Genomic DNA, 13,853 nt, shown 5'->3' with positions numbered 1-13,853 from the left:
ATTAGGTTACTGACAATTATATCGGAATTAGGATAATAACGAAATACTGTATATTAATGCATGGTAATGTAACAGTATTTTCTTTTCTTTTCTTTTTCCATTCTCGCTTTCTTTTCCCCCTCACTCTATCTTTTTATAAATGAAATTCTCTTAGTAAAACAATTCACGATTTCTATAACACTTAGCTACAATCGTGGTGTACAAGAAATACAAAGCAGAAAAGGTAAAAAGTGGTTAGAGCTATAAAATCAGTCTGCATCAGTAATAATAATAATAATAATAATAATAATAATAATAATAAATTTTTATTTATACCCCGCCCTTCCCCGCCAAACCGGGCTCAGGGTGGCTAACACCAATAAATTCACAACAAAAAGGCTAGGTGGAACAGCTCCGTCTTGCAGGCCCAGCGGAAAGATGCCAAATCCCGCAGGGCCCTGGTCTCTTGTGCCAGACTGTTCCACCAAGTCGGGGCCAGTACTGAGAAGGCCCTGGCCATGGTTGAAGCCAACCTAGCATCCTTGTGGCTCGGGACCTCCAACAAATTATTATTTGAGGACCTTAAGGTCCTACCTGGGACATACCAGGGGAGGCGGTCCCTTAGGTATGAGGGTCCTAAGCCGCATAGGGCTTTAAAGGTCAAAACCAGCACCTTAAACCTGACCCTGTACTCCACCGGGAGCCAGTGCAGCTGGTAAAGCACTGGATGAATGTGGTCCCGCGGCAAAGACCCCATGAGGAGCCTCGCCGCGGCATTCTGCACCTGCTGGAGTTTCTGGGTCAGCTTCAGGGGCAGCCCCATGTAGAGCGAGTTACAATAATTCAAGTCTGGAGGTGACCGTCGCATGGATCACTGTGGCCAGATCAGGGCGAGAGATCAGGGGTATACTATATAAGTAAACCCATTCTAGAATGACTAGAATAGTAGTTGCTGATGACGTACTAACCAAGCAGTAGGTGGCTAGGATAACTGCATCCTAAATACTGGAATAACTGCACTGTTTTTGAGCAGGAAAGTGTCAAGACAGAATGCTGAACTTCATTTTTCTCTGCAACTTAAATACAACATTAAGCACTTACTATTGACTGCCCCTGCCACGCTGAACCAGTGCGTTTTTAATCCATTACTTTTCTTTCAATCTGTGCCTAACTTCCTCAATGCAACATTGACCTCAAAAAGTTCACACACCCCAGAATTACCTCTTGCGGTACATGTGTCCTGCGAAAATGTCATGTTCAGCTGGATCAGATGTAATCTTGGATTATGAGGTCTCATGCATTAGGGAAAGAGGTGTTCTGCTGCCTTTTCACTGAGGCCTACTAAGAGGTAGGCACGCAGCATTGCAAACAGCTATTTAGATGCTAAATGTCAAGGGAACAGTGTTTATTATCTTAAAACAGCAGGTAATGAGGAAAACAGGGAAATTCTAAACCTGACCTATACGAGATTGAAATATTATCCAGGGATTAAGGTGTTTTTTTTAAAACAGCTACTTCTGAAAACTGGATAAACCATCCATATGCCGATAAGCTTTTAGCAGAACAGCCTGAATAACACACACGACCCTGCCAATTTTTGTAAAGCGAAATATGCATTTGGTTCTTTTCCTCCACTCCCGAAACCTGTATTCATGAAATGAGTTTTATTTTTGGCTTCCTGAGCTGCCGGCAACACTCTGCAGAAAGCGCCTTGTGGGTAGCTATCAGGGCAACCTGCTTGTTTACAAACCTGTAGTACGTTCAGAATCAGGGGTGGTTGTTTTTGTTTTTTAAAGAAAAACCACAACCTTAATGCATGCAGACTGCCGGCATGGAAATTGCATTAGCCAATTGCAGATGGCACCAAGCACCAGATGCGATGCTAAATGGCCAGCCAGTGTCATGTCACTCCCTTTGCCCAAGTCCCTTTCAAGTGGCACACGTGTCAGGCATAGATAAGACCAGAAATTATGTATTGAGGTCCATATGTTCTTAGCATTGCAGCATGTTAAGACAGTTTGTCCAGAAGTCTCTCTGTTTATATTTGGTTTTGCAATGAAACTATACATTGCAGTAAACAAAGGACTGCCATAAAAAAATGGCAGCTCGGCATCAAGTTTGCCCCCTCCTTCTGTATACCTTTAAAATGTACATGTGTGCAGGCATCACCGAACTGTGCCTAACTGTATCCTAAATAGGGACTGCCTAGTCTAGGAACAGTCGAGTTTGTCAAATCTGGAGAAGTGCATTGCAAAATTCGGAGATGTGTGAATTTCAAAGGATGACTATACTTCGGTTTGTGTATTGTTCCGGAAAGTGAGCATTAAGCAGGTTCACCTTTAAATATGGAACAGAATCAAATATACTTATTTATTTTATGTTTTTCATAAAATTTATACCACCACTTGGTTGTAAAGAAAACCTCAAAGAAAAATCAAAGAAAAAATCACAACCCTGCTTTAAGACATGCAAAAGTTAAGATGCGAAAGTAGATTAAAATTACCTCTAAGTGCCTGGGTAGGCTTATTTCATCAAGAATGTTTTTAGCAGGTGCCGAAAAGAATGCAGTGATGACACCTGCTCGGTTTCAATCGGCAGGGAGTTCCAAAGTGCAGACGCTACCGCACTAAATGATCAGATTTTTACAATTGCAGAATGGGTATTATGTGGCCCCTGTAGCTGTGCCAATTCCACTGATCCAAACAATCAAGTGGACACAAGTGGGAATTTCTCTGCCACCCCAATGTAGTCTAATAGTCCACCTCTTGCAGAAGTTGAAAGATTTGGTGCAGCAGAGGATGGGGAAGATTTATCTCTGAGACTGAGGATAGTGAATGCCTTGCGAGTTGAACGATTTGGCTCCCAAACGCTGCAAACACGGAAGTGAGTGTTCCGGTTTGCGGACATTCTTTGGAACCCGAACGTCCGATGCGGCTTCCGATTGGCTGCAGGAGCTTCCTGCAGCCAGTTGGAAGCTGTGCCTTGGTTTCTGAACGTTTTGGAAGTCAAATGGACTTCTGGAACAGATTCCATTCGACTTCTGAGGTTCCACTGTACTGGGCTATATGGCTTAGCTAAGGATAAAGCCACTGATACGTCCCTATGAAAGAAACCTTCTCCACAACTAAAACACTGGTTTAAAGCTCTCTCTCACACAATACCTGACATATCCAGTTCCAGGGACGGCATAAGACATTTTGTCGCATGAGGCCAATACCCCTACTGCATACCACATAAAGAAACAAATTGGACCTACAGTTCAAGCAGACAGCATCTTCTGCTGCCTCTGACATAGGGATGTCTGAAAATTTCAGTGGAAATGGAAAAGGAAGTGGAAATTGCTGCAGTTTGTGTGTTCACCTGTGGCCAGGAATGGAATTACCAGAAATTAGCAGCTGCTGGAAACCACAGGGAGGAAGAGCACTCTTGTCCTCAGGTCCCACTTCTGGGTTTCCCATAGGTATCCAGTTGGCCACTGTGAGAACAGGATATGGGACTAGAGGGGCCTGATCCAGCAGGGGGTCTTCTTACGTTCTTATGGAAATCGATCATGCGAATATGATTGGTGTTTGTTCATATCACAGTTGTGGTGTTTTTTTTTTTTAAAAAAAAAAAGTTCACAAGTGATGTGCAATTAATGACCTTTTAACATTGTTTTGCATAGATATGTAAGATATGTGCAAGTTCAGCTTGCATTCAGTAGCAGGCAGCGAGATGAATAATGTATTATTTGGTGGAAATGGAACTGCAGTGGAAGGGAAATGGTGCTGATTGTGACAAACGCAGGCCAGAATGGAAATGACTGCTTTCTTACATTCCTGAGGACAGCAGGGCAATTTATGGCATGCAGGGCAGGACCCCAAGGCATACACAATTCTCTCAACATCTTGCTGATGCCCCATACCATCTGTTGCTGGAGATGACTTCCTCACTCTCCTTAATAATACCCCTGTCCTGTTAACTTATAAAAAAGTAACAGAATTGAACCCACACTTAAGCATATTTCCATCTCACAAGCACATAGGAACATGAACTTAGTTCTGAAGATGGCCCCAGTTCAAACAAATAGTGGAATGAAACAGTTTTTACAAATAGTGGAATGAAATAACCGGTTGTTGTTTTTAATGTGGTTTTAGCCACCGTTCCTGCAGGAACTTGTTGCATTTTTCTAACAACATCTATATTTCAAAAAGGCGCGTAGCTGCTAATTAGAGAGAGAAAGTCGTGTTAGATGCGTTAGGCAACCTGCAACAGACTAATATGTAGGTAAGCAACAAACATGCATAACATGGCCTGCAAGCTGAAATCTGATATAGTTTTCCCTTGGGAAAGCTTTCCCCCTTGAATGACTCCAACTCAGGGGTGAGTTGCCACATGGTCAGGGGAGCGTCACAGCAGCTAATCTGCTGCATGCTGCCTATTCTGTATATACCAGCGGCCGAGAACCTAATTAAGTCCTCCAGGGCCGCCCATTTAGTTTGCAAGGCCATGAGGGCCAAGGTGTGCCCTCCTGCCCTGTGTATGATGCCATATATACAAAGCCCTCTGCACAGCGCTTTGCAAGCCCCGGCAATCAATCGACCACCAGGGTTTTCACAGTGCTATGCAATTGCACATGCTTTGCAAGCTCAGACTGTTCGCTGTTTGTCTGGCACGCATAGTCAACAGTGTATATTAATAGCAAGCTCGTTCTCAGAATGCAAATCCTTAACTGTGCAAAACATAGGCAGCACCCATGCGGAAGAGGGAACCCCCCCCCCCACGGCTCATGGGAACCCCATGGTTTGCAGTACAAGAAATCAGGGGTCTTCAAAGTTGCCAGCAGGAACACCTGCTGGGAAAGGACTATAGCTCAGCACTTTGTATGCAGAAGGTCCCAGGTTCAATCTTTGGCATCTCCAGTTATGGCTGGAAAAGTCTGAAACCCTAGAGGAATGGAATCAGTCAGTATGACAAATGCTGTGCTTAGAGGGACAAACGGCCTGATTCTGATTCCTATGACGATCTGCCTTAGTTGGGCCCTCACTAATCCAAAACCAGAAAAATAACACTGTGGACCTGTCTAGTATTTGCTTTTAAAGTTGGATTCAACATCAACTTCAGTTTAAATGCCTGGTGAAAGATACTTACTAACGGTTGCATTCCAAATGCTTCCAGTATTTCTCACTTCCATGGTGAGAAATGTCTGGGTTTTTGCCAACAGAACCAGGAAGTGTGTGTTTTGAGTATCACTCTTTGCCTTTTTTGGGTGAATTCCCCCTTAAAAAAAAAAGCTCAAGAACTTCTTGAAATATGGCAACCCTACATCGCAGGTTAAGGGGAAGGATTATTTCTGGTTTAATAATGAGGAAGCGCTGGTCAGCTGCAGAGTTCATTAATCTAGAAGGATTTATTAATGTTATTTGCAGCAGAAGGAGTTTTAGCGCTGTGTTTGAAAATGGGGCATCCTAGCTTATGGGAAAGCAAGTGAAAAAAGGTTGAGCGTTGCACATTGGCAACGAAAGCATATTTCCCAGCACTGCCTGACAAACCACGAGGCTTTCGGGACAAATATCCATTGCTGACGCTGTTTAATAAAGGGACTTTGAGGATTTTGCATCACTGCATGTTCTTCGTCACCTCTTCCTGATCTGGGAGTGCCTGCCAGGGCATTTCCGCAGGAGGAAAACACTTATCTGGCTGGCCCATATCCTTTTCCCTCTTGGTGCCCATTCAGATTGGGCGTGCTGCCCGTTTCACCTCTTGCTGCCAGGCCGCAACCCTAAGCAAGCTTACCAGAACTGCCCCGCTGGATTTAGGGGGTTCTGCTTCAGTTTAGGATGAAGGCTTGTTTGCCCCCTCGCGTTTCCTCCCAAGAGCCTGCCTGCGGCAGTGCAAACAGAGATCTCCCATTTTATGAGGATCAACCACCCTCCCTGTGAGGTCAGTGGCTGGAAAAGGTTCAGGAAAAAAAGGGAGGCACCAAAAACAATCAGGTGAGTGGAGCAACTCTCATGAAGAGGAAAGGCTGCAACGTTTGGGACTTTTGAGTTTAGAGGAAAGGCAAGTCAGTGATGCCATGACAGATGTTCATAAAATTAGCAAAACGATGAAACTTGTTCCCACAGGAGGCAGTGATGTCCCCCAACTTGGATGGCTTTAAAAGGAAATTAGACAAATCCCATGGACAAGAGAGCTATTGATGGCTACTAGCCCAAATGGCTATGCTCTGCTTCCACGGTCAGAGGCAGAAAAGCTTCTGAATACCAGTTGCTGGAAGCCACAGGAGGAGAGTGGGCTCCTGTGTTTGAATCCTGCTGTTGGTTTCCCACAGACATCTGGGTGGCCATTGTGGGAACAGGATGCTGGAGATGGGCCCCTGGCCCAATGCAGCAGCCTCTTCTTATCATAGAATTGTATAATTCAAGAAGACCACAAAGGTCACCTAGCCCCCTGCAGTGCAGGAATCTTTTGCATAACATGGAGCCCGAAACCCACAACCCTGTGATGAAGTCTCATGCTCTACTGACTGAGCTTCTTATGCTAACTAAGGCTGAGATATACCTAAAGGACCGCCTCTTTCCCTATGAACCTTCCCAGACCCTGAGATCATCTTCGGAGGCCCTTCTTCGTGCGTCTCCACCTCGAGAGGTTCGGAGGGTGGCACCATGAGAACAGGTCTTCTCTGCAGTGGCTCCCCATCTGTGGAATGCTCTCCCCACAGAAGTTCGTCAGGCCTTTGGTTGATCCGATTTATATCTTTTAAATGTGTTTTTTAAAATGTGTTGGTTTTTTTGTTGGGGGAAGGCTATTGGAGTTGTTGTTTTTATTTTTATTAGGTATTTCGTGGTTTTATATCTTGATTTTATTCTGTGAACCGCCCTGAGAGCTCTGGGTATAGGGCAGTATAATAATAATAATAATAATAATAATAATAAAGCAGAGGTTGCCAAACTAAGGCCCGCAGGCCAGACACGGCCCACCAAGCTTGTTAATCCAGCCCGCGAACCTTGCCGACCCTGCCAGTCCCTGAGCTAAACAGGCACTGCGCGGAGGCCTTGCCGTGCGGAGACTGACTTCCGTGACACGGCACGGCTTCTGATTGGATGCAGGAAGCTCCTGTGGCCAATCAAAAGCCGTGGATGCCTCTGGGCAGGCGGCTGCGCTGGCGCGGCTTCTGATTGGCTGCAGGAAGCTCCTGCAGCCATTCAAAAGCTGTGGATGCCTCTGGGCAGGCGGCGACGCTGGCACGGCTTCTGATTGACTGCAGGAAGCTCCTGCAGCCAATCAGAAGCCGTGGATGCCTCTGGGCACCGCCCCTTCCTTCCTGCTGAGGCGGCCGAGCAGGAAGGAAGTGGCAGCGGCGCGGAGGCTGCCTCCACCACCCAGGCCAGCGGCGTGGGCTCTGCACTCCGCCGAGACAGAGGACGCCGACACTGCCGAAGACGAGGTGCCATTGGTGTGAGTGGCATCGGCGGGGGTGTGTGTGCTTTCAGGAGGTGGTGGGTCCGGCCCCCACAAGGTCTGAGGGACAGTGGACCGGCCCCCTCCTGAAAAAGTTTGCTGACCCCTGTAATAGAGAGATGACCATGTCCAACACCGGCCCAGGTTACATTCAGACAACCCTTACCTGATAATTTTCCAGATTAATTTAGAATCAGTGGCATTCTGTGACATGCTCATAAGATTAGGACTGCAGCTCCCTTTTACTATATTGTAAGCATCCTCAGGGCCAGCCTTGATTCTGCTGCTTGGCTGAGACAAAGCAGTAAATGACTCACCTCACGGACCCCTCTCACTCAAAAGTACATACTGTAGCACACAGCTAGTTGATTTATTTTGGTACCTGAGGCAGAAAGTCCCACAGGAGTCCGTTTCCCTCTGAGGCAGTAAAAATACAATTTGAAATTAAACAACTCTTTGCTGCCCTTTCATGATGTCCCAGATTTGCTGCCTGAGCTGGTCACTTCACTCTGCCTAATGATAGGACAGGCCCTGTCCATTCTATGTCTATGGAAAAGTGTATGTGTGTGTTGTGTAGACTTGCATTGTTTTATTCCCACGTCCAACACAGATTCAGGGCATATTTTTTAAGCAACGGGATATTTACTATGCCAAATCCTAAAGCATATTCTGATCCCCATCACAAGTCGCCTTTGTTTGTCATAAGAGCATTAGTTTAAATCTTTCTTACAACCGCTCGACTTTCTTTTTTCCTCTCATGGTGGGTTCAGGGCAGTGCTGAATGTTGCCCTCTTTATTTCTAGGCCTTATGAAATATTCTCACGGAAGCTGAACTGCAAATGTTTAACTCAGACAGCACATGAACAGACCCATTGTCTTTCCTAGGTTGATCTCAAAAAGAATGCTCAAGGCCCCGTGTTGGTTTTTTGGGCCCTGTGTTAAATTATATAAATCAATCCCATGATGCAACAGGAAAGCCTGACCTGGCATTGCTGGGAGTACTGGAATGGCAAGAGACACAAAAGGATTGCAAGGAAAGGATTAGCGCCAAGACGGATGCTTCAGATCAGGCCTGCTGCAACTTGTGAGCACGGCTTGCTGAATTTTACACAGTAGCCTACAAAAGCTTTCGACATATTGAATTGGTTAGTCTTTCAGATGCCACAAAATACTTCCTTTTCTTTAAAAAAGACTAGAAGTCATTGCCAAGGCAAGTTACAATACATGAATTGGCCAGATGCATTTGACTTGGGTATCTCACAACTTTGCACAGTCTTGCTTCAGTCTTGCTTTTGCCAATCGGATTCCTTCCACATATTTTGGACTATGATTCCCATCAGCCGCAGGCAGCGCAACCATGTTAGGAGTAGGTAATAAGTCTGTGCTGGCTGTGGGTGATGGGGAGTTGTAGTCCAGAACATCTGGAGGGTGCTCAGTTGGCAACGGCTGCTTTATTCTCATGGAAACATTGCATAAAACAGTGTTCTTCAACCACTGTTCCGCGGCACACTAGTGTGCCGCGAGATGTTGCCTGGTGTGCCGTGGGAAAAATTGAAAAATTACTTTATATATAGTCAATATAGGCACAGAGTTTTTTTTTTAAACATTTTCTAATGGTGGTGTGCCTCGTGATTTTTTTCATGAAACAAGTGTGCCTTTGCCCAAAAAAGGTTGAAAAACACTGGCATAAAACACAGGATGGACAGAGGAACCGTCTCTGCCTTTTAGGCTTTTTACCATATCAATTGCTTCAGGTATATTATGAGGATTCCTAGTTGAGCATAAGTTGTCCACTTCAGATCTTTCTGCTCAATGCAGGAAGGTCAGGGCAAAGCACGTAGGGTGGGGATATTGGGGCGAAGTGTACCCCCTGTGCCCCCTACCCACATCCCCTCCATGTTACTTGAATGCCCAAACGGGGCTAATGTGATATTTTTATACAGGGCAGGCACAGACTCTCCAAAACTCTCCGAAAGGGAAAAACAGTGTTGTGCTAAACCCATAGCACCAAGACCAGACAAAAATACTTTGAATTCCCAGCAGCCAGCTTAAAATGTTTAGCAGCTAAATCTATACAGAAGTGAGGATATGTTTAAATTCTTTTGCATCAGCCTCCTTTTTTATTTTTTATTTTACTTGCTGTGGGTTTTTCTAGTCCTGGTGGTACTGTTCTCCCTATCGAGTCATATGTCTCCTTTGGGGTTTGCCTGAGTAACTTGGTTTTGCTCTGGTGTCTAAGAATATTCTTTAAAGAAGGGTGCCTCTCAATTTATCACGCTGGAGAGGCATTATGAGCAAATAGCTGGTCTTTTTACCTGTCATCACAGTAGGTGAATTTCATGTCCATGCTGTGACGGCTCAAGAACGTCTTGCTGTCCAGTGGGATGTCAGTATTGGAAGGGTGTTGAATGGGTTCACACATTAATATCAGGCAAGACAAGAGAGGCTCTTTGTAGCCACAGAGAGCATGAGGAGGGCACGTATTATAGACCTTAAGTTGTCCAGTGCAGTGCAAAACCTGAAACATAAAGAAACTATTTGTACTAATACAAGGGTTTTCGTTAAAAACAAAACAAAAAACAAAGCAACTTGAGTAGATCAAATATTTCAAAAAAACATACGTAAAGAAAAAAAAATGTACCTTCCATGTGGCCGATTTGAGATTCACAGTTCTGCCCCTGTTGGTAACAGTGCATTTCATTCTCATGAAGAAGTCCCGCTCCATGGTCACCTCTTTATTCTTTTTCCCGAAGCCTGGACCTGAAAAAAAAAATGTGGACAAGATTCTTTTTTAAGGCTTGTTTTGCAGCTTCCATTGCATGCTCTAACCAGCCAGCAAAGTTATTCCGGAAGGACCAGAGTAGGAACATTCCAAAAACTGCTGTGATCAACTAGCCACACACTTTGAGGATAAAGTTAATCGATTCTGGAGTGACCTTGGCCGTTACAGATGAAGTACCTAATGCCAAATCATTGGTGTGATGTGAGATCAGCTTCAGCTTATGTAGTCAGCTGATGTGAACAAGGTGCTGGCAGCTCTATGTCCAAACACATGCCCTCTGACTCTCTTGGCTTAGTCAATCTAGCAGAGGGGGTTGACTGGTTGGGTACAGAGCATGGTTAATACTTCACTGCATGGAAGGCTGGTCCATGGTGCCTTGAAAGAGAAAGTGGTACAGTCACTCCTAAAGAAACAGGCCCTGGATCCCTTGGACTGGAATAACTACCAACCAGTCAGGAATATCTCCCCTTGGAGGGGAAGGTGGTGGGAGACATGTGCAAGCAATATTTGTTGACATTGATTTAGATCTGTTCCATTCTGGGTTCAGGCTAAGTTGCCCTTGGTTGCTCTGATGGATGACTTTGACCAGGGCATGAGGAGCGTGACCTTGCTTCTGCTTATTGATCTCTTGGCAGCTTTTGTTACCATTGACCATGGTACTCTTCTGGACCAGCCCCGTGGAATGAAAATTGGGAGCACTGTGTAGGTTCTGGTCATATCTACAAGACCAAGTCCAGAGAGTAGCCTGCCGAAAACATTTATGTTTAGGCAAGCCTATCCAAACACATAGATGTTGGCATCTTTTATTCCTTCTTACTGTTACCTTTAAATGTTTTTAATTCCTTTTAACTGTTTTCCATGACAATTTTAACAATCCTTGCAAACCACTTACAGGTATATAAATTTTGCTAAATAAATATGCTAATCCCTATGTAAAAACAATCCCTCCTTGTTCTGGGCATATCGACCATCCATTCTGGTGAAGCCATCTACATCAGCACCACTCACTTAATCTGAGAACAGTTTGGGTGGGTTCAGAGAACAATGTGATCCCCATGAGGATTGCAGCTTATCACATGATAAGCTGCTCCTTTCATCACATGATGCAGTGAGGGGGAAGAAAGCTCAGAAGCGCAAGAGAGATAAACACTTTGTCCACAGGTTAACAGATTATTTGATCCACCCTGTTATCTGTTGTTTCGATTACTCTACAAAGTTTCTGCACAGCTGATTGAGAAACCAGGTGATAATCATCTCCCCAGAACAGTTCTCTGCTTGGCATTGCTGCACTGAAGGTCAACATTAGGAAGAACTTCCTGACAGTAAGAGCTGTTCGTCAGTGGAATTTGCTGCCAAGGAGTGTGGTGGAGTCTCCTTCTTTGGAGGTCTTTAAGCAGAGGCTTGACAGCCATCTGTCAGGAATCCTTTGATGGTGTTTCCTGCTTGGCAGGGGGTTGGACTGGATGGCCCTTGTGGTCTCTTCCAACTCTATGATTCTATGGTGACATTCTAAAGCATTGATGGGAAAATATATGGACTCCTATCTACCCCAGCCAACATGGCCAATAGTCATGGATTATCAGAACTGGAGTTGATGGAGTGCCACAAACTTCCCATCCCTGTTTTAAGGCAGCCTTTAGCACCTCTGGTCATGCTGGCTGGGGCGGAGGTGAGCTGTAGTCCAAAACATCTGCAGGGCAGTAGGTGGGGGAAAGCTGTTCAAAGCAATTATTGCTCCATGTATCCTAAAACACTTCAGTCATTGCTTAGGCCTCAGGATGTGTCTTGGGTGAGATCTGGAACAGACGGTGGATTCAAATGCTCCGGCCGTCAGCTCTGCTCACTGCAGGCAGAAGCTAGCACCTTAATAAGGTAATCCCTGCGTTTGTCCAAATACAGAATCCCCAAGACCCTATAAAGCAGATGCTGTTGGAAGAGTGAAATGTATTTCCTGGCACAGTTGCTACCATCTCCTTGTGCTAGGGGGAATTAGGGAGTGACCATAGCAACTCAAACCTGTCCCCCTAGTTTCTCCTAGAGATAATGCCCTAGTGCCAAATAACAATTGGCATTAGCTTACACTTTCTAAAAAGAAAATACTTCCCTGGTTACAATAAATTCCCCAGGAGAAGCAGCCATTGCATTTGGTCTTGAGTTTGGAGGTTCAGACAGGCTAAGTGCTTGGGGAGACACACAAATCTTTCTATTATTCATTAATACTTTTAGCTAATTACCTGAAAGCCCTCAAAACTTCTCAAGACAACTTATAGCAGAAGAGAGATGAATTGCTCATATTAAAAATGACTTTAAAAACATAAACGAAACACTAAAAATTATAAAAGAAGATCTACCTCCCAAAATCAAGCCGCCACCCCCCCCCCCCAACAACATTAAAATGATCACCACAATCAGCTGGCTGAAATATCACAAAACAGCAAAAAAGAAAATTAACAATAAAATGCCCAGGAGAAGAGGTGTCCTTGCCTGGCACCAAAATATATTATTAAAGACAAGTCTTCTTGGGGAGACTACTCCATAAACGATGCACAAAGCACACTGCAATAGCGTGTTACCTTTTATTTTTTATTTTTAAAAAAACATTATTTACCATTTTTCAAACTCAGGTTTTCTCGAATTTCCTCATGATCACATGGGTGAGTGAAGTCAAAAATGCTGTGTCCGGTCAGTTCCACCTGTTTGACCATCAAAATAAACAGATTAAAAAATGGGGTGGCGAAAATGATTTTACGCTGGGAACGTATTTTGGATCCCCTCTTTCCCAAACTGCCACCACATGACAAGAAACTTTGAGAAGTGTTTTACGGAGATGTTTTAGATAGCAGCTGAGTGTTCATTGAAAATTCACAGTCTAGCCATTTTTGTACTTGTATTATGTATTAAGTATTTAGATTTCCTTCCCACTCTGTTCTATGGCCTGATGGTAGTGACAGCAATAATATTTTATCATTTTATTAGCAATATTTATTTAAAGCATCTGCAAGTCACTTTATTAATTATTATTATTATTATTATTATTATTATTATTATTAATAGATAACAAAAAGTTATAAATATTTGTTATACTTTGTCACAATCTTCTTAAAGTTCTGACAACTTCCCACCAACTCCTTATGTCTTTATATGTTCTTTTACTTAGTGCACTATTTGTCTGTTTTTGTTGTTAATTATCAGAAATATTGTACTTTCCTATACAAATCCAATATATCACAGAAGTTAATCAAAGGCTGCCACAGACATCATGCTATTACAATAGTCTTTAAGGTACTTTTTATATATACCCCATTTCTTAATAAACGTTTTGTCTGTATGGTCTCTCATTTTTTCTGTTAATTTAGCCAGCTCTGCATATTCCATTAATTTACGTTGCCATTCCAACTTCGATGGTATTTTCCCACCCTTCCCATTATTATTATTATTATTATTATTATTATTATTATTATTATTATTATTATTATTATTATTTTAAAAGCAAACATACAAACAACATACAAATTCGCACTACAAAAGAAAAAGAAACCGAAACAGTAACAATTTCAACACTTCATACAAAAAACAATTCAACGCATTAAAAAAAACTTCCAGTTATTCTCACTGTATTTTAGTTAATAATGAAATTGTATCGCATGTT

General features: G+C 43.6%; 1 protein-coding gene across 4 annotated transcripts in view; it reads right to left on the bottom strand.

Moving 5' to 3' along the window:
- The window catches only part of EPAS1 (endothelial PAS domain protein 1), a 125,332-nt gene that overhangs the window by 27,445 nt on the left and 84,034 nt on the right, over positions 1 to 13,853 (bottom strand). For all 4 annotated transcript variants that reach the window (XM_033144902.1, XM_033144903.1, XM_033144904.1 and 1 more), the window contains 3 exons: positions 12,813 to 12,897; positions 10,064 to 10,182; positions 9,738 to 9,940 (listed from right to left, as the gene is read on the bottom strand). In XM_033144902.1, the coding sequence (XP_033000793.1) occupies positions 9,738 to 9,940; positions 10,064 to 10,182; positions 12,813 to 12,897 (407 nt within the window). The remainder of the gene's footprint in view (positions 1 to 9,737; positions 9,941 to 10,063; positions 10,183 to 12,812; positions 12,898 to 13,853) is intronic.

The sequence above is a fragment of the Lacerta agilis genome, chromosome 3, assembly GCF_009819535.1.
Source record: "Lacerta agilis isolate rLacAgi1 chromosome 3, rLacAgi1.pri, whole genome shotgun sequence".
Classification (NCBI taxonomy): domain Eukaryota; kingdom Metazoa; phylum Chordata; class Lepidosauria; order Squamata; family Lacertidae; genus Lacerta; species Lacerta agilis.
The sequence above is the reverse complement of the archived record's forward strand: the minus strand, read 5'-3'. Positions and strand labels throughout refer to the sequence as shown.